At 38.4% G+C, this 21,496-nt stretch overlaps 2 protein-coding genes across 2 annotated transcripts in view; both read left to right on the forward strand.

Annotated features, from left to right (window-relative positions):
• Nucleotides 1-21,496, forward strand: part of LOC122976244 — a 1,153,509-nt gene that overhangs the window by 837,842 nt on the left and 294,171 nt on the right. The window lies entirely within an intron of this gene.
• Nucleotides 3,266-19,674, forward strand: rpgrb (retinitis pigmentosa GTPase regulator b). Its single transcript, XM_044345176.1, has 17 exons — nucleotides 3,266-3,561; nucleotides 4,722-4,847; nucleotides 5,646-5,738; nucleotides 7,641-7,703; nucleotides 7,799-7,957; nucleotides 8,176-8,325; nucleotides 8,754-8,912; nucleotides 9,489-9,644; nucleotides 9,730-9,854; nucleotides 9,955-10,146; nucleotides 10,855-11,041; nucleotides 12,241-12,335; nucleotides 12,431-12,490; nucleotides 13,215-15,305; nucleotides 17,999-18,047; nucleotides 18,138-18,256; nucleotides 19,483-19,674. The coding sequence occupies exons 1-17, from the start codon at nucleotides 3,531-3,533 to the stop codon at nucleotides 19,672-19,674; spliced, it is 4,047 nt and encodes a 1,348-aa protein (XP_044201111.1). The 5' UTR covers nucleotides 3,266-3,530.

The following is a 21,496-nucleotide window of genomic DNA, read 5'->3' on the forward strand; positions in this document are numbered from 1 at the left end:
CTATGAAGGCAGAATATATAAAAGCTAACATCTATAATGTTAAGGCATGTTGACAAGTTAGATTTGTAACATGAAGCTTCAGTTTAACACAATGCAGTCAGGTTAACTATTGATTTCTGTTAGCTAACAGACCACTAGCTAACATAATAATGTTAGCACAACACACTTCTGAGCAGCAAGAAATCGATGTGAATAATTTAACTACAAAAACTAGCTTGGTGTAATGTCTGGTGTTAATCAGGGCCGAGTGTTTTAATGTTGATGACACTTACTGATCAGCTGTTGATGTCGGTGACTCCTCCTGTTGCTGCTGCTGCTCCAGACTGACGCCAACTTTAACGTTACTCCTCACCAAGCCGCAAGAAATCCACACTGCAAAAAAATATCTGTTGAACAGACGTCTTTGTGGTCTCCCGTATCTTCCAGTGTTAATTTATGAATATTATGAGTTTGTACACAGCAGTTAAATGTTAGCTGGTGAAGTTAGCAAGCTGTAGGATGTCAGAAAGTCCACATTATCCATCTATGATGCCGTCGGACAACTTTACACCGAGCAAAAACAGACAAGAACATGAGCAGTCTTAAAAGACAATCATTTAAAGTGAAAAAAGATAATGTAGTAATACAAAGAGCTGTTAAATCCCAAACCGGCTGCAGTGATGTAAATTCCTTTGGCGCCCAGACTGACTCAGTGACGCTGTTCAAATTTGAGATCACGTGACGTTTTCTTTGGCTCAACCAATCAGCTCACGACTTCACTGACGACCTGTCATAACCATAGACTGTAAAAAAAAAAATGGTTGTCGTCACCGTGACGTCACCCATTGGTTTGCGAACTGTCGATCTGAAGCCTCGAGTGTAGCGATTTGACCATCGCCATCTTGGATTTGGCCGTCGCCATGTTTGATTTTTGGAGCAAGAAGTGACCATATTTGGACGAGAGGGCTGCGCTGACCATAACGCTAGCTGCTAGCTCTGTTAGCACGGTGCATTTACAATCTATGGTTAACAGTGATCATGCTAATGCTAATGCTAATTTTCGCTAGCGAAAAACAGGCCTAAAACCGTTAAAACAAAACGTACACGCCGGAAAAACTGATCATCCGACTCATTGATGGGTCTTTTATTAAAACCAAATGCTGAACAAGACTTTTTTCATAGATCACAATGTTCAATTAACTTTAGTGAAATGAAAACACACTGAAATAGCAGCAGCTAGGCCTATGGTTACGCTATGTAAGCAACGTTGTCGCAGTGGTAGAGCCTTGTCAATCACAACATAGCCGCGCCGCGCCCTTAAGGCATACCCTTCTTTGTTGTCCAATTTAAATTAAATGGGTCCATAATTTACAAAATGAACATCATGCTGCATTGAAGGAGACTTATAACTACCAATTGAGATCATAAACTCATTAGGAAACATTTTTCTTAGGTAATAAATCAAGAAGGTCATTTTTCTCATAGACTTTCATACAATCGGACTTCTTTTTGCAGCCAGTGGAGTCGCCCCCTGATGGCCATTACATAGAATTCAGGTTTTTGACACTTCCGCATTGGCTTCACTTTTCAGCCCCAGAGGTTGCTGCTTGGTCATGACCTGATAAACACTAAGACAAATTTAAAAACTGAAAGTAACAGCCTGCAGAAGCATGAACCAACAAGGCCATCTTGAAGTATTTGAATTCATATGAAAGGAATAATTATTTCAAACTAATAATGAATTTGAGGTTTTATTTGAAGGTATTACAAAATAAATTACTGTGCATTTCACAGCCATTTTTTTTTTTTACAGTGTATGATTCTGGTGATTATTTCCAGTGAGAAACATGCTGTCTTCACTTAGAGACTATGCTTACATAGTACAGAGGACTGATAGAGAGCTTCATGACATAAATGAAGGGCAGGCGTTGGTTCTTCACTGATGGTTTCTTTTCTCTACTTTTCAGGCAGCAGCAGAGAGCAGTGTGTAAGTGTGGAGCAGCAGTGGAAAGGGACACACATCTACAGAGCTATTGAACTAGAGAGGTGGCTTGTCGGCAGAGTGGTCGGATAATCGGGCACAGCAATGAACTGGCAGGCTCTGTATCAAAAGAGACTTAATTCCTTCACCCTATATTTATTGGACTTTTTATCTTTTATACTTTTTTAATGATTTTTTACAAGGCCTTGGTTTTAGATTATTAGTTTTAATAACCTTACATTGTGCATACATATTAATTGAGTCATTTGTAAATAAATTATTCAACTCGAGTCTGTTTTCCTTGGGTAATTTCTACTGCTCACCGCTGTTAAAACGTACTTACAAGAGTCCGAGGCTCTGTCCTAGTTGGCGTTGGCATTCAACAAACCTCTTCCCAGGCCACAAAATTTGGTGTTGTCGGCAGGATAACAGGATTGTGAGCAGTGTTTTTACTCAATAGGACTCTTTTAAAATGAAAAATGATGATGCCCATCTAATCTGGTGCACCGTGTGTGCCAAAATTTCAAGGACATGATGGTGACTTAAAATATGGGGAATGGAAGGAGCAATTTCAAGGCCTCTTAGACACACAAAACTTGGCTGAACCACAAAAGGTTAGGATTTTAATGGGGGCTGGCTAAGAGGCAAATCAGTGTTTTAGAGGAGGACTAACGAGATAGAGCTGCTAAGATTTTTGCTGCCCTCGATAACCTGTATGTAAAGAAATGACCTCATATGTCACCATGAACAACAATGTGTAGTTTAAGTCCCACTATTAAGCATTTTAAGCAGTATACAAACTGTATAAGGTGTACAGTATCTTGTCAGCAATTAATTATAACTTCCCTTATGACATATTTTGTATTATTACAACTTATCTTCTTCTTAATGGCCACACTTGATATTTTTGTGTATATTGAGACAGTAATAAGGCAATTTTGTAGTTTTTACAAAACCACAAGAGTGTAAGAGACATTAGATTTATGAAGGAAACTAATGGAAATCTGGATTTGTAAATATAAAATGCATCCATCTTTTAAAATTCACAGTCTTGCATTCAAAATGACTGAAAAATAAGTATGATATTTAAACCATGGTGAAATGAAGTACATTTACCCATAAGTACTGTACTTTAATACAGTTTTGAGGTACTTACTTGAGTATTTCCATGTGATGCTACTTTATACTTCCACTCCACTACATTTCAGAGGGAAATATTGTTCTTTCTACTCCACTACATTTATTTGACAGCTTTAGTTACTTTTTGGATGAAGATTTGACACAATGGATAATATAACAAGCTTTTAAAATACAACACATTGTTTTGAAGTTTTTCTGTTTCTCGGTTCTCAATAATAAATAATAGTAATTAATACATTAAGATAAATGCTGTATCACATTACAAAGATAAACAGGATAAACTCCAGCCTCAAAACAGACGTCCTGGCCCTTTAACGGTCACGTGGGGAGCGTCGTAACCTAGGAGACGTTTTGTTTACTTCCGGGTTGAAACCAGAGGGACAACAACACACCCGCGACACCGAGCAAAGCGGATTAACGTCCCGCAGAGATGGCAGGGGAGACTGAGGACGACATACCGGGTAAATAACGAATATTATCTCAACGTTTAACGCTTCAACGGGGTTATAACTTAACGTTTTCGATCTTTAATGGCAGTTAGCCGCCACACTAGTTCATGTTAGCTTCTATTTTAGCTCGCTGGCTAACGGAAAATACAACATTTATATTCACTTTCTCCGTGTTTACCTGTCAGTTAATCTGTTTGTTTCACCCTCATGACTAATCAAGTGTTTGGATTTTTCTATCTAATTTGCCCTCATCATTGTGCAATTCAAAAGTTCGTTTTTAAAAGAGTTGATTAAATATTAATACGTTTATTAGCCTGGTTCATATTACTGTCTTATAATGGTTTGGTTTTAATAACACAATGTACACATAACTATTATTCAGATCCTTTACTTCAGTAAAAAAAAAATACTTATAAGTAAAAGTCCTGCATGAAAAATCATACTGCAGTAAAAGTACATAAGTATTATGAGCTTGATGTAGTTAAAGTATTGCAGTAAAAGTACATAAGTATTATGAGCTTGATGTAGTTAAAGTATTGCAGTAAAAGTACATAAGTATTATGAGCTTGATGTAGTTAAAGTATTGCAGTAAAAGTACATAAGTATTATGAGCTTGATGTAGTTAAAGTATTGCAGTAAAAGTACATAAGTATTATGAGCTTGATGTAGTTAAAGTATTGCAGTAAAAGTACATAAGTATTATGAGCTTGATGTAGTTAAAGTATTGCAGTAAAAGTACATAAGTATTATGAGCTTGATGTAGTTAAAGTATTGCAGTAAAAGTAGTGGTTTGGTTCCTCTGACTGATATATTATTATATATGACATCATTAGATTATTAATAGTGAAGCATCAGTGTTAGAGCAGCATGTTACTGTTGTAGCTGCTGGAGGTGGAGCTAGTTTACACTACTTTATATACAGTTAGCTAGTTTAGTCCAGTGGTTCCCAACCTAGGGGTCGGGCCCCTCCACAGGGTCAGCAGATAAATCTGAGGGGTGGTGAGATGATTAATGGGAGAGGAAAGAAGAAAAAACAAAGTTCTGATATACATATATGTATATATACCAAATATTTGGTATTTTCATTGGATCGTTGACCTAAATGATTAATGAATGAATTTTCTGTGTGTTGATGTTTTTCAGCAGTGATTATTTTTGTCATTTTCTCACAGAATCAGGAGCAGTTTTCACATTTGGAAAGAGCAAATTTGCCGACAACGTCCCGAGTAAATTTTGGCTTAAAAATGACGTCCCACTTAAAATAGCCTGTGGGGACGAACATACCGCCTTAATAACAGGTAAGAGTCTCCCCTCATGTGATGATCATGACACATTTTTCAGCACAATATACTGAATATACTTTATACAAAGTAAAGCTCTGATGCACCTGGGTCACAATTTACTTTGTTTTCCTGCTAAATTTTACCATAAAAATTAGAAGCAGATGCAAAACGGTCACATGTGGTGATCTGTGATCAGTTTACTCTTGAGAGCTCAGAATAAAAAGACATATTTACATATGCTAACCCTCACGTGCTAATGTGTACAAGCAAATCCACTTGGATCACTGAGCAGGTCTCATATATTTCTATCTGCACAATTGTGTCACAATAGGATTTCTTTTTAATGGATCCAGTTAAATAATCCAAGGTTCCTTCTTTAGGTGGATCTTTACAAATGTTGTGCTTCAGTGTTTTACTGATCTTTGGTTATACATGACCAGAACTTAGTTATTAAGGTTACTTAGTTATTAGGGCCACATCCTGATTAATTAAACATGTCTAGTGATAAAGTGACCGGCTTGAAGTATTTTGGACTTGTGCAAAGAGGAAAACCATCATTAAACCTCAAACACGTCTCAGAATCAAGCTTGAAGTATCTAAAAGGTTTAAAATACTTGTGTTTTATCGCTGGTCTGAATCTTCTTAACAAGCTAAAAGGTCATTTTACATTTAAAAATGTCTTGTTTTGTATAAATCTTAACATATTGTAAGTGATGCTCAGCCCTGAACTGACGTCACGTTCTCACTTTAAACCGAATCCTCCAACTGAAGAACCATAAAGTCTTTCAGGAGCTGCTTTCTTTGTCTTCACAGAAAATGGGAAACTCTTCATGTTTGGCAGCAACAACTGGGGCCAGCTCGGTCTGGGAACCAAAGTGACCGTGAACAAGCCCACTTGTGTCAAAGGTTGGTGTTTAAATAGCTTTCTGTTCTTTATTTGAGTCACAAAGAGAGAGTGTTGTGTGTTAAGTGCTGCCACTGACAGCTGACGTCCCTCCGAGGAGACGGGAAACTGTTGTTGGCTGGAATTGAACTCAATTAAGAAGAATGACACCTCCAAATCTGCAGATTAAATGTTGGATACACACTAAACAGCCGGTGGAAATTTCAAGGACTACAACTAACGATTATTTTCATTATCGATTAATCTGTCGTTTATTTTCTTGATTAATTGATTCATTTTTTGGTTTATAAAATGTCAGAAAACTGTGAAAAATGTTGATCAGTGTTTCCCAAAACCCAAGATGACGTCCACAACCCGAAGATATTCAGTTTACTGTCATAGAGGACTAAAGAAACCAGAAAATATTCACATTTAAGAATCATAATAGCTTGCAGCTCTACAAATTTCCGAATCCTCTCACATCTGAGCTCGTTGATAGAGATCATTGAAAGATAATCCTTAAAGACAAAACTACACACTATAGAGACACACAGACATACAAATATGCACATTCACACACAAATAATGATTCTTATTACTATACAGGTCTATTTATCCAGGTTCAGGTCTTTTAGTTTTTGTGTTTGTTATTGCTTTAAATATTTTCTAAATGTGTCTGGAAATCAAAATTCATATACAAATGTCAAATTTACTATAATTCTAGGGGTTTCCCTTTTATATTATAAAAAACGAAATAATTTCAAAGCTTAAACCGGCGCTGTGAAGACGTTGGTAAAAAGTTTTTATAATACTTGAGTCATATACGAGAGAAACCCAAAATATAAAATATAAAACTATAAGAAAAGCATCAGTCATCATATTATTTAAACATCTAGATACTTTCAGCTAACATGTGTATATAATATGCAAAATGTTAAATAAATTGTGCACTGAATCGCAGAAGAAAGATTGTAATCCTAATCATTGTTTGTGTTTTGTGTTGTTTTTTTATCCATTTTTATCTTCAGTTTTTGGGACGAACATTGCAAACCAGCTCTAGATATAAATGCTGTTAAATGTTGCATTGATTCATGCTGCAGTATATATATCCATATAGAAATAAACATTAAATAAAAGTTAATAAATGTATTTTATGTGAACGAGCAACTCAACTTTGTCTATAGTCCATGTTTTAAATAATGTGTTTATGTTTTTTTATCTTACTAAACAATCTATTCTCAGTATGAAAGAACAGTAGAAAGCAGTGTGTATGTCGTTGGAGGACATCCTGCTGAGAGAGAGCAGACGGGATTTAGTAATGATGGGATTATCCTAATTTTTATTGAACATGACGAAATCTGCCGGGAGAATATGTTATTATTAAAGTTAGTCCAACACTGCTGTGGAAGTGTTTCTGTGACTTTATCTCACTGAGGAAACCCTTTTATATGTTATTAGATACAGTATGAATGTGTCCTGTCGATGAGGAAAGCTGCAGATTTGTAATCCCAGTCTGGAGGGTCTATAATCTGCTCTAATCTAGAGAGAGGGACAAAGAGAAGGAGAGATAAACTGGCAGACAGTTTGCAAAAGTTGCTCATCAGGCTTTTGTTCTTCACTGATACATAAAATAAAATAAAATAATATGAAATTAAATGAAATTTCTACATGTATCCAGGACTCCCAGTAAACAGGTGATACTGGGTGGATTATACAGGAGAAATAAAGATAAATTAAACTTAAAATTGAATTGATTTGGAGATAACAGTCCTTAAAAATCAACTGCAGCTGTTGTTTTTTTTAGTTTATTACATGAAAGCTGTGAGAAGAGCCTGAGTTAATGAATCTGACGTTATTCATGCATTTATGGTTTTGTAAGAGTTGATGTGAATTTATGTATTTACATTTCTTTTGTATAATTTCAGCTCTGAAGTCTGAGAAAGTGCAGCTCGTGGCCTGTGGAAGAAACCACACTCTCATCTGTACAAGTCAGTATCTGATCCTAACGAGTCATTAAAGTTTAATTTTAAACACATCTGGACTGGAAATCTTGTTTTTTTTTTTTGTTTTGTTTTCTTTGTAGCTCAGGGGAAAGTGTTGGCCGCCGGCGGGAACAGCGAGGGTCAGCTGGGGCTCGGCCACTGCGAGGAGAGGACGGCCTTCCAGAGACTCGACTTCTTCGACTCATACGGACCAATCAAAATGCTCGCTGCTGGTTCGAACACCTCTGCTGCTCTAACAGGTGAGACTCAGACGCTGCGGTAGAAATGATTAATGTCAGTGTTTCTGGAAACTCAGAAAAAACACTTTTATACAAGCTTTTTTTGTGTAAATGTGCCACATATTGGCGGTGAAAAGAATAAGGAAATAAATGTGCTGTAAAATGTCCTGAAGCGGTTGAAGTTTGGGTTTAAAGTTTGAAGTTAATCTGTATTGTTTTGTAACTGATGACTGTGGTAGAGAGCGGTAAGCTGTTCATGTGGGGCGACAACACGGAGGGTCAGATCGGTTTGGGGAAGGAGAGCCACGCCTCCTCGCCGCAGGAGGTCAGCGTAGGACGGCCCATCGCCTGGGTGTCCTGCGGATACTACCACTCCGCCTTAGTGACAGGTGAGCGGAGACGAGAGCCGCACCAACAGGCTTTATAAAATAAAAAGGTCCAGCAGGGGAACATCAAACATCTGCAGGAAATTTCACTTCTCATTCATTCCAGTTATAAAAATCACACATCCTGATTGTATTTCTACAGTAAAATCATCTTAATTAAGTTTTTCATTTTTAAAGCATTGCAATGTTGACAAAAAAGTCAAAATTGGAGTATGTTTTAGTAATTTAGACTTGGCTGAAAGTCCCAGAAATAATACAGAATGTGAACTTGTTTAATTTTGTCTCTGGTTTAACAAATTAAAACTAAAATGTACCATAAATTGCGTCCAGAGTGACGAGTACATTTCACCATCACTCGTCACTGCTGCTTTAAAATCAGTGTTTTTTGTGGGAGTCTCTGTGAAACAGTTTGTTTCCTCCGTGTTCGTCAGCGGCTGGAGCTCTGTACACGTTCGGCGAGCTCGACAGCGGTAAACTGGGTCTGGGCACCGACCAGCTGGCCGGACACCGAGTCCCTCAGAAGGTGAAGAGCATCCCGGAGCCGGTGACCCAGGTGGCGTGTGGCGGCGGACACACGGTGGCGCTCACAGGTAACAGTAAAGTGAAATGATCTGTGTTAAAGGATCATTCTGGTGATTTTCTATATTTTTCTTCTTGTCAACAAATCTCATGTTTGGATCCAAACCAACGATGAACTGATCTACTCACAAGTATTGTGTGTGTATCAAGGCCTGATATATCTTATTCCTCCGTTGTTGTCCAGAAAACACGTCAGTGAGTCACACCGCTGCACTGGGTCACATGTTCCTCCATCATGAAGAGTTTGGTTATGATAGTTTGTTTAGAAATGGCTCCAAAGACTAATAACAGCGTCATGTTTTCAGTCTCTGGAGAGTAGTTCTGTGTAAGGCAGACGCTACTGAGCATGTGCAGGAACTTGGCTTATTTATCAGACAGGATACACACATAAATACTTGTTAGTAGATTAAATCATTGTTGGTTCGGCTCCAAACTTTGTTAACAAGAAGAACAATGTAGAAAATCGCAGCTTTATCCTTTGAATTATCTTACAACATTAAAAGCAATGACAATAAAACTAAGATGGAGACTTGATTTATGGACGTGATGAATCACAACGAAGCTTCTGCTTCCTGTGTGTCTTTCAGAGGACAACGTTTACACGTTCGGCCTCGGTCAGTTCGGACAGCTCGGTCACGGGACGTTCATCTTCGAGTCGCGGCTGCCGCGTCCGGTCGAGCATTTCAAGAAGGGTCGGGTCTGTCTGGTGGCGTGTGGCGAGAACCACACGGCCGTCATCACAGGTAACCGACCGCTGATGGACAGCTGAAACATGATACTGATGGGAGCTTGAGAATTAAAATGTTACTGTACGCGTGTTTTCTTCAGACGGCGGTTTGCTCTACACGTTTGGAGACGGCAGACATGGGAAACTGGGGCTTGGAGAGGAAAACTTCACCAACCAGTTTAAACCAACGCTTTGCCCGCGCTTCCTCAAGTATAACGTTCAGGCAGTAGGTGTTTCTGCTTTTATTCATTTATATATTGTAAAGGAAAATAATACCGAGGTATGAGATTCAGATGATATTTTTAAAAAAGTGGACGACATTTCAGGCTCCGTGCGGCGGCTGTCACATGGTGGTTCTGGCTCGGCCGAGAGACCAGAGCTGCGGTGATGTCACCCTGGAGGAGGACGACGTGACGGAGGATTACCTGGAGAAGCCGTACGTGGAGCTGCTGGGGGACACGGCCGACTCGTCCACCCTGCAGAGGAGCCTCTCCGCCCGGGTTCGCAGGAGGGAGCGGGTGGGTACAGAGCATGGAGGCCGATAAAGCTGGTGCTGATACTGTGCTTTACTCATTTAATACTCACTTTCTTATACTGTTCTGGCAGATTACATTGAGTATAATGATTTAAAGAATAGAATATTTAAACATTTTCACATTTTTTTCCATAACTTTCAAGTATTTTTTAAAAGCTCAGAAGGAGACTAATTACTCAATCTCTTAAATCTGAATTTTCACATTCTTGCCTATTTGTTTTTTGGACATTTTGTGATGCCTTAATTAGAATTTAAACTGATGTTTTGGACAATATTTGGCTGCACAAAATGTGTTTTGTTTCTACTGTGTTTAGATGGTTCTTAGGGAAATGGTGGTCTCTGATTGTCTTTTAATTCACTTGTGCAATGTGTCATCAGTCTGATCTTCTCGACTGTCATGTTTTAATCATGACTTTAGATTAAATATTGAAATATTTACATTGTCAATAATGTTTAAAAAATTGAGTTTATTGTTTTGGAGGAGCTTCCAGTTTCAGACCGATACAGGCGAGTATTTGGACACACTTGTGCAGCGATTATTGGCTTAAATGAACGTGAAACTGATTTGCATCTTTAAAGGTGGCAAAGAAATACATTTCCAGAAAAAAATGCAACTTATGAACTCACACCACACGCTACAGCACCGCGTGACTTCTGACCAATCAAACGCTCTCCTAATCTTTCCCCACAGGAGCGATCTCCGGACCAGTTCGGCGCCATGTTCCGCACGCTGCCCGCCATGACGCCCGGCTACCTCCACCCGCCGCTGCCCGTCTCCAGCCAGACCATCCCGCCCAGACTGCCTCCACCTGAGCTGAGCCACAGAAAGGTGCTCAACGGCACTCACCAACACGGGAACGCAGGGTCAAACCACAAGGGTACCTACCTCACCTCCACCTCCTCATGTGTCCTCCAGGTTTAGGACAAAATTATACACATTTTAATATAAAGTTAAAATATAGCGAAATCTAAAAGGAATTAAATCGTCTTTCTTTTATTTCCATTTTTGCAAATGGTTTATAGAGAGAAAGACAGAGCTTTCATTCAACATCTCGGTTTCACGACTTCCTAATCAGAATATTTTCTAACACATCTGCAAGTATTCAGTTATCTCTATAAGAACTCTTTGATTTGAAGGAGCTGGGTAGACAGAAGAACATAAAGCCTCGCCAGTTGAATCAAAATCAAATCAATCAACAATTGTAGACTAATGCACACAAATAAAAATACATATATTAAGAGAAAAAGAGAGATGAAAGATTAAAATGTAATTGAAAATGCGAAAAGTGAAAAAAATATAATTTTATTTAAAGGACCAGTGAGTAGGATTTAGTGGCATCTAGTGGTGAGGTTGCAGATTGCAACCAAATGAGCACCCGTCCCCTCCCCAAAGCATGTAGGAGAACCTACGGTGGCCATGAAACTCACGAAAAATACGAAAGGCACTCTCTAGAGCCAGTGTTTGGTTTGTCCCTTCTGGGCCACTATAGAAACATGGCGGTAGCGGCCTCCTCGCCGCTCACTGTGTAGATATAAAGGGCTCATTCTAAGGTAACTAAAACACAACGTGTATTTCCAGGAGATTATACACTAATTAAAACATACTTATGAATATTATATTCCATTTCTGCCAAGTCTGTTCTGCTAGATGCCACTAAATTCTACACACTGCACCTTTAATTTTAATTAATTTAATGAATAATTAAATAGATAATAAAAGTATTTACAAATCAAACAATTAAAAAGAAAAATCAAGTAATGTCTGAATGGCAGGATGTTTCCAGCAGATTGAAACTAAATGCCGTCTCCCCAAAAATGTTTGTTTCAACTTTGAAACAATTCAAGACTTGGTTGTCCATGTTCATACATTAAAAGCATGTAGAGCTCTACAGACGAGTAAACAAATTTAAAAATCAACACGAAAAAGGATCAATGGTTCATTTTTCACACTGGAATCAGAAGTTTTCTTTACATTTGTTGTTTTTGTAAAAGAGCACGAAGCGCTGCTTAAAACCGGACTGGATCAGGAGAAATCTGGCGTTGATTTGGCCTAACGTGCTGTTTTCTCCCTCATCAGAGCAGACAGGGGGCGAGACAGACAGCGTTGTGGAGAGCCTGACCGACACCGACAGCGTTAGAGGACTGGGGGAAACAACAGACTTCCTCAACATGGTGAGAGAGAAATAAATCCACCCTGAATGCCGTCTGCTCCGACACGTAGAAGTGGAAATGAAGCGCTCATTTCTCTTTTTATTCCCTCCTGATAGACGCATGTGATGAAGATGGACCCCAGCGATAAAACGCTCACACTGTCTCCAGTTCAGAAGGTAACTGAGTTTATTATCGACTCTAAGCTTCCCAGTCATTCTCCTTTCATCCTGTTTCTACTTTATTCCAATAATTTCACATTTTCAGAAAGCACACACTGTGAAGTGCATCAAGTCGCACAACTCTTCACCAAATGTTTACATCTATGATATCTTACCTTTGTCAGGGTGGCGTCTGAAGTTGCTTCCAGTTTCCAGTTCACCAGTTTTTTAAATTCATGCGTAGCTTCGTCTTCAAAAATTCAAAATTTTCTCAAATTGTCAGTAAAAAAATAGTAAATTTCTTACTCTCTAAACCTTTTTTTTTTTTTAAATAAACCATAAAGCCATCAGTAATATCTTAGTTGACATCAACACATTCCTCCTTCAACTGAAATTCATTTTAAACTGAAAAATATGATCTACTACACACAACACAAACAACCTCAAATCTACTTTCTCTTGTAACCCTCTCAGGCTTTAAGTACCCAGTTTAAAAAACTAAATCTAATGAATCTAAATCTTTTTGTTGTCGATAAAGAAACCTTCTCACTCTCTATATATTTAAGGAAACAGACAACACCAAAAGGTTTGAGAAAGAGTTGTGCGACTTGATGGACTTTACTCATTAATCCATCATAATTTTCTGATTTCTTTCTGTCTCTTGATTTTTCTGCATGTCTCTTTTCTTCTCTAATGCATGCCTGTTTTTCATCCTTTTCTTGCTCTCTCGTGCCCGGGATAGAGGAAGGGTAAGCATGGTAAGGCCTTAAAAGCACAGAAAGAGAACCCAAAAAAGGAGAAAACGCTCTCAAAGCAGAGCAGTTTCTCTTCGACGTCTCCGTCCCGTAAGAGCGAGACCGTCTCTCCTCGCCGGGCGTTACCCACCGAGCTCCTGAAGAGCCACAGCGCTCGCTCTCTGGTCGCTCAGAGCCCACAGAGACAGAAGACAGCTGACCAGAACAAAGAGAATCTGATCATGGCTGTGGAGGAGCTGGAGGGGAGACGCAGTAAAAACAAACCTCCGAGCGTCGGCGACATTAGGAAGGCAGCGTCCAAGCAGCGGCTCAGGCCAGTCCAGGCGAAAAGCCAGCTGATAGAGGTCGGCAGGAAACTGGTGCCAGACTCCAAACAAAGTAAACACCCGGAAAGCAAAAAGACACGTTTAGGTTTTGGCTCTGAATCTGCTGAGGTGAAAGTAAAACAGTCTAAAAGCAAACCGACAGCCGTCAAAAGTGAACACGCAGGAGAGAGCTCGCCAGGTGGACGCAGTCAGTCAGTGAGCCCTCGACGGCACAAATCTAAGGAGAGCACAGAAATATTAAAAGATCCTAAAAAATCAAAGAATGAGAAAAACAAAAAAGAGGCTCAGTCCAAGAAATCTGCTAAACAAACACCGGAAGGAGCTTCAACTCTCGGCCTGCTCGCCGGAGCTGCCTCTGTGGCCGCAGGATCAGCGTTGATCCGAGAGGTGGCGTCAAGAAGCCGCTTTAGCTCGCCGTCGCTCGCCGCATCTGAGAGCAGCCGCGGCGTCCGTAAAGACAGCACGACGAAATCACAGAGCGAGGATTCTGGATCCGATGCCGCCGATTTTAGCAACAAATCCGCCGTCAGCATCAACATCATTCCTGCATCTGAGAGTCAAGAAGTCGGGACGAGTCAGGACGAGAAGAGTCAGGATGAAAGCGAAGACCAGACAGACTCTGCGACAGCCAAACGAGAAGAGGAAGAGGAGGAGGAGGAGGAGGGGCAGAAAACAAGTGCAGAAGGAAGCGATGGAGAGGAGGAGGTCAGCAAGAGTATTGAGAAAGACACAGAAGAAGAGGAGGAAGAAGATGAAGATGACAGCGACACTCTTCAGCCAGAAGATAAGTCAGACACCGATGTAGACGAGGAGGGAAGCAAGGGTGGCGAAGAAGATGAGAGCGCTGCTGAGGAGGAGGAAGAAGCAGATGAGGAGGAAGAGGAGGAAAAGAGTGGGACGGCAGGAAGTGAAAGTGAAGATGAAGAGAAAGAGAGCAAAGGAGGGGATGTAGAAGAAGAGGAGGAGGAGGAAGGTGAGGAAGTCTCGAGTCATGAGTCAGAAAGCAAAGCAGGAGAGTCTGAAAACGAGGAGGAGGAGGAGGAGGAAGATGAATCGGAAGAGGAATCTTTAAAGTCTTCGGAGGAGAGAGAAAAGAGTGACGTAGAGAGTTTGACAGAAGAAGAAGAAGAAGAGGCAGAGGAGGAGGAAGAGGAAGGTGAGGAGGACGAGGGTGAATTGGAAGAGGAATCTTCAAAGTCTTCAGAGGAGAGAGCAAAGAGTGATGAAGAGGAAGAAGCAGAGGAGGAAGAGGAGGAGGAGGAGAAAAAGGAGAGTAGTGCTGAGGAGGAAGAGGAGGCGAGTAGTGAGGAAGCAGAGAGTGAAAACGAGGAGGAAAGTGAGGAAGAGGATGAAGAAGGAGAGGAGGAGGAGGCCGAAGAGGAGGAGGAGGAGGAGGAGGAGAGTGAAAAAGAAGAGCTGGCTGAGGAGGAGGAAGAAGAGGAGGCAGCAGAGGAGGAGGAAGAAGAGGAGGCAGCAGAGGAGGAGGAAGAAGAAGAGAGCGTGGAAGAAATGGAAGAAGAAGAAGAGGAGGATCAAAAAAGTGAGGATGAGGCAGATGAAGAGGCAGAGGAGGAAGAGGTTGACAATGAAGATGAAGAGGAGGAGGAGGGGGAGGAAGAAGAGCAAGAAGAAGAGGAAGAAGAGAAAGAGGAGGAACAAGAGGAAGAAGAGGAGGAGGAGGAAGCAGAAGAAGAAGAGGAGGAGGAAGAAGAGGAAGAAGAGGAGGAGGAAGAAGAAGAGGAGGAGGAGGAGGAAGAGGTTGTCAAAAAGAAAAAGTCTGCAGAAGTAAAAAGACAAAGTGCTAAAACTGCGACTAGAAGTAAAAAGAGGTCAGGGGTCAAAGGTCAGGCAGCCGGAGAGTCAGAGGAGTTCTGGGACGATGTTTTACCTCAATACCTCAACCTGAAATAACATCAATCATTCAAATCTACTAATGATCATTTCCATTATTGATGAATCTTTCAATTAATCAGTTTATCATTTAGTCGCTCGTCACCAGTTCACCAATATTTTTTGTCCAATCAAATGTCCAAAAAAGATTTACAGTGATATAAAACCGCAGATAATCCTCTGGTTTTTATTTGATAAACAACCTTTTACATCAGCCGACTAATTGATTGATTAATCATTAACTGTTTCGCACTAAAAGAAAAGTAAATCTGTGTATTTATTCTGTAAAATAGAGTCTTTTGTCATCAGCAAAGAAAATCTTCAAAACGTTTTTGAAATAGAAGGATGGACATAAACTGGAGAACTAATTGCTAATTAAAAATGAAAAAGTGAGAAGAGCGTTGGGAACATATTTGGGCTGGATCTTACCAGAAACACATATTTTAAAGTCAAAGAATTTTAGAACTGTTACGGTTTTATGGAAAAATGTTTGTGTTTACTCATATTTTCAGATCAGGGCAAGTTTTATCTCAAAAACTGTTTTTTTTACCCAATTTTCAGGTCAGATGTTACAAAAAGTTTCTTTTTTTACCTGAATTTCTGAGTTTTATCCAAATTGTCATGTGTTTACTTGGATTTTGTGCTTCTGAAAGCTACAAGAATCTGTTTACAAGTCTGACTTTTAGGAGGCAGCAATTCCAAAACAAAGAACCACATCCCTTCAGTGCTTTCAGCCACTTATCAACAGTGCCTTTCACCTCATACTTCTTTAATTTTAATAACATTGTCTAATTTATTTCACATTTCATTAATGCATTTCTATTTTTATTTGTTGTTTTAGGAATGTTTTATTCAGAACTGCTTTTTCCACCCGCTGCTCATATAGTCACTGTAAAGTGAAATCTACTTGTTTCTTCTTTCTACTTTCTTTATCCACGTTTGCTTTATTAATTTCTGTGTTTTCTAATAAATGTGTTGTTTGTTTTATATTGTGTTTGTGTCTTGTTCCACATATAAGTTTAAGAAAGTCAACAAACTCTTTAAATTGAAATCCTAAAAGAAAATGTGCTGGTTGCTGGTTTTTGATTATTCACTGTTTGGTATGTTTGAAGAAAATCTTACTTTATTGTCTCCTCCCTACTTTTGAAACTAAACCAAAGATAAATAAGGTGAAGCTAAAAAAAAAGGATTTTTGTAAATATTTGGATATTTTTGTCTCTTAGTTGTTTCCAATCTTTTCTACTTTGCTGTTTTTTTTATTCAAATGTCTGTTAATCTACTGTCAATGAACCTCAACTCTACATACACAGATACTTCACATTAAAAGCCTTCCAGCAGCTCAAATGGCACAAATGTTTCACAATTTTAATGTGAAACATCTGTGCAGGAAGTGTTGAGTTTCGTTGACGGTAACAAAACAGCGATTGAAAAAACGACAAAGTAGAAGAGTTTGGAAATAATTTTTGAACATAATGAAGACATGATTTATTTTATATAATAACAGAGGATAAGACAATTAGTAAATGAAAATAATATTTCTGTTATAAAAAGAAAGCAAGTACAGCAGACTGTATTGAATTTTTGAAGTAATTCAACACTCCCTGTATGTGGCCTTTATCAGCAACCAGCCTTTATTTGTTGGTGCAGGGTATTGTTTGAATACTATTTATTTTATTTGAGAATATATGTTGAAGAATGTCTTTATAAGTCCTCAAAACCAGTCCGGGAAACTGGACTTTTATGTGAAAAATAACTCGCCATACCACAACACTTTCCATCCGATTACACTCTTTTCCTCTGCCTAAGTGTTTGATTGGCCGGTTTCAGGAGCAGGTGGGGCTTGTTTTCTTTTTCCAGTCACGTCATTGTCTTTGTGATTATAATCCTTCCTCCTGTAATCCTTCTATAATCATTCCCTGCTCTAGTCTGCACTGCTTGTCTGTTTACTGTCTTCATTCAGCACTTAAGATACTGTGAAACTGTTATAGAGAGCCTCCAATTTCTGCTCTTTAGTTAAAAAAATGTCCCAATTTTATAGCGTTGTATTTTAGTATTTTATTTCCTGCCACACTTTCCTACTCTCCTCTTGTTCTAAATCCCATCCCTCTGTCCGTTTATATATCAAGTTCAAATTCAAAATTATACTTCTCATAGTTTTAGAAATATATTTATTTTAAAAGAAGATGAAAATTTGCCAAAAACAAAACTTCTATTAAACTTTTTGGTGGATATTTTATGTCTTTGATTCACTTTCATCTGTCAGGATTTTACAAAACCATTTGCTCAGACGTGGAGTAAAGGTAAGAAAGAAGAAGACGAAGAAGAAGACGAAGATGAGGAGGAGGAGGAGGATAATGTTGATGAAGACGTGGAAGATGAGGAAGAGGAGAATGATACTTCAGTGGAGATGGAGGGACCGTCCTCGCAGAGTTTGGAGGAGTCGACAGAGAAATCAGCAGAGGAGACTCTGAGTCTTGTAAATAAGTATTTAAATCATTAAAAATCTAGTAGTGAGCATTTTTTTGACATTTTTTAATTTCAAGTGATTTTTCCAGAAACCTGAAGAGCTGAAAGAAGAATCTGTACCTGACGGAGAGCAAAGAGGTAAACATTTGTTCTCTCTCAGCAAAAAAAAACTACATAGTTTTCCTCAGATTCTGCATCCACAAAACACACAGATTTGCTTTTTAACAGCAGCAGAAATCACAGAGGAACCGGACACCACCGCTGAAGAAAAGACAAATGATGGCTCCAAACCAGCCAATGGGACAACAGACAGCAACTCAAAGAGCCAATCAGGTTCCAACAAAAAGGTAGAAAAACATTCCTGCAGATAATCAATATCAACTTGAGTGAAAACAGCAGCTGTTTTTTTTCTCTGAAGAAATTTCAAAGTATGAATGATAAAGAAAAAAATAAGATAAGACACTTTATTAATCCCCAGGAGAGAAATAATATACAAATAACTAATAAATCAAAGTTAAAAACCTACTGTATAAACATAATTAATGTTTTGTATATACAAAACCAAAAGTGTGCCATTAATTTCTGAATAATATAATAGATTTTTTGGAAATAATATGAATATTACAATAAAAAATAACTATAGTATTCATATATAATATACATATATTTTTATGTTACATACTTTTTAGTCTGATCTGCCTAAATGCTTCTGCAATATATCCACTAATAAAAATCATCTTTATACTATAACAAGGTTACAAAGTGCAAACAAGCAATATAAACATTAAAAAAATAAGAGTATATGCACAGAAGTTTTCCTGAGTTTTTATTTTCTTTAAACTGTCTTGTATTTCTGTTTTTATTTATTTTTTATTATATTTTCTTTTATCTTACATTGCTGGAATCTGTTTCATCATAAAATTATAAATTATTTTATAATTTGTCGATCTTAATTTGCCGGCTTTGTAATTTGAGTTTTTAAAAAGTGCTCTTTAAATAAAAATATTATATAGTATATTATTACACACAACACCAAAAATGAATTGAGTAAAAATATAGATACAGAAAAAAATCAAAAAAGCAATTTTATAAATAAAAGTAGGTTTAAAAGAGTATTTAAGAATCTGAGAATCTAGACCTGCAACAATTAGTCCAATAATCAACGATCGATGATTAGTAGATCAACAGAAGTCATTTGCGAGGATTTGCTGCTTTTCTTAAGTCTGATGTGTGAAACCAGGGAATTTCAAGACGTCTTTTTGGATTTTTAGGAAATTGTGATGAATTCACTGTTTTATAGAGGAAACAATTAACCAAATAATCAAAAAATAATTGTTGGCTGCAGCTCTATAAAACAGTATGTGGAACATTGGACACTTTGGTGTTAAGACGGCTAAAATGTTATGACTACATTTGTTCTGTTGCCGTCATGGAAACTACACAGGAAATTGACTGTATTTTATGGGTCTGTAATTTCCCAACAATTTCCCACGTAATCCTGTACTATTAAAAGGAAAAAGTTCTGAGAGTTATTTGTCTTCAAACACAGATCTCTCCTTTGTCGTCCTCTCAGCTCTCTCTCTTCAGACGGCTGTCCTTCTCCAGGTCAAAGCAGACCAGCGACAGGGAACAAGCCCCGGCGGAGGGCACCGGCGGCAGGGACGCAGCCGTCCAGGGAGAGCCTCCGCCCCCAGCTGCTGCCGGGAGCAGCGACCGGGGAAAAGCACAGCAAAGGCCTCGCTCTGAAGCCTGCGCCGTCCTGTGATTCCCTAAGAACTAAACTCTCAGGTGGCGTCGGTTATCTCGGAAAGTGAGACCAAAGTGTGAAAAGGTTCATTCACAGCAGTTACAGTAAACTCCAATAGAGACCCAGAAGGACAGTTCAGCACTGCTTGTCTGTTTACTTTCTTTATTCAGCACTGAAGATAATGTGACACGGTCACAGAGAGCACCCATTTTCTGCTGTTTAGTTAAAAAAAACACGCCGATAAAGGTGGGAAAATTACCGCAATGTTTTTCTTATCCACAGGTCATTTTGAAAAGTACCAAGCCGTCCTATTTTTATAGTGTTGTTGCAGGATTTTAGTAATTTTCTTGACTTTTCCTGTCATACTGTTTGGGTCTTTTCCAGTCATAATTCCTGCTTTCCTGTTTTTCCCAGAGTGACAGGAAACACAAATGTGTCAGAACTGGCTGGACTACCAACCCAGCAAAGTGGCCCCAGAACCCCAAAAAGCTCCAGGTTTACTGTGTTTAAACTGATATGTGCTAATTTATTGAAAATTTGGAAGTGTGCTCTACTAAAGCACATTATCAGCTGACATGTAAAGGTACCCTGTGGAGCTTTTGACCACTCGTAAGTCTATGGAACAATGTTTTTTTACAACTGCGTACCTGGGTTGTTCTTTTAAACCTGACCTTTAGGCCTTGTCCCTGTGCCGAAAAAAAATCTGGCTTTAAAACCTTCACTAATTCAGTTTAAAGTTATATGTAGCATATTCCTAAATGACCATGCTAATATGCAGCAAATCAGGGGCTATCATCAGAATATCTATAGAAACGTCCGTTTCTAAATCAGTAAATACACTATTTCTTTCAACATGCTATTTTAGTGTATTTTAGCTCTGTCGAGGAGAAACTGTGAGTGTTTCAGGGACAGAAAGTCACTGTTTATAATAATGATTTCATATCAAACGCTCATGATTTCTACATTTATTTAAATTGCTTTTGCTACAAATGTCTATCTAACATCTATCAACGATACTGTTGACCCATTATGTGAAAATGTTAAGTGAGACTTACTAAAAACTTCCTATCTGTACTCTAAAAAGCTTCATTATTATTATAAGATAAGCCAGGGTTTATCTTATAATAAAAAAAAAAGTATAATCAAGTCACCACATCCTAACTTTATGCCCAATTTTTCCACATTATGAACTGCTGATTTTTATAAAGCGCCCTCCACCCCCTGTACTACATCCATTAAATAAAGTTATAGATCAACAGTGGATAATGGAGTATGTTGCAGGAGGGGTTTGATGAGTTTAGGTCTGCAGCTAATGATTAAAGAATAATTAATTAATTAATTAAGCTGATGTTCAATAACCCTAAAGATATTTAATTTACTATTATTGACATCTAAAAAAAATCAGCAAAACTATAAATTTTCTGCATTTTTTTGTGTAAAAAAAACGAAAACAAACTACTCATATGTTATCAAAATTGTTGCAGATGAATTTTCAGTCAATCATCTAATGTATTGATCAAGTTTCTGTGGATGTTTTGATGCTTTTTTTTAAAATCATGTCTCCATTTGAATCCACTGTAACTGCTGTGAAATGTGTATATTTTTTTATTCTCTAATGGTTTTAAGTGGACTATTCCTTTAAAAAGTGATACACAAAGAAAGAAAGCTGGACTGACAATATTAGATTTTTATTTCTTTTACTGACTATATTTGGAGCCACCAGCATGCTACTTTAACCACTATCTCTTCACAAGTGACCTACAGCTGAGCCTCCTCCTCCACCAGTACGACCAGTATCACCATGTTGCTGGGAGGGTTTTGACTTTTTTATTATTATTAT

This window comes from Thunnus albacares, chromosome 24 (genome assembly GCF_914725855.1).
Source record: "Thunnus albacares chromosome 24, fThuAlb1.1, whole genome shotgun sequence".
NCBI lineage: Eukaryota > Metazoa > Chordata > Actinopteri > Scombriformes > Scombridae > Thunnus > Thunnus albacares.

What these genes read in the sequence shown, in the direction of transcription:
- rpgrb (XM_044345176.1), top strand. Translation starts at nt 3,531, where the DNA reads ATGGCAGGGGAGACTGAGGACGACATACCGG. An exon ending in CACTGTCTCCAGTTCAGAAG is followed by an intron (nt 12,491 to 13,214) that starts GTAACTGAGTTT and finishes TGCCCGGGATAG; the next exon opens with AGGAAGGGTAAGCATGGTAA. An exon ending in ACCTGACGGAGAGCAAAGAG is followed by an intron (nt 18,048 to 18,137) that starts GTAAACATTTGT and finishes GCTTTTTAACAG; the next exon opens with CAGCAGAAATCACAGAGGAA.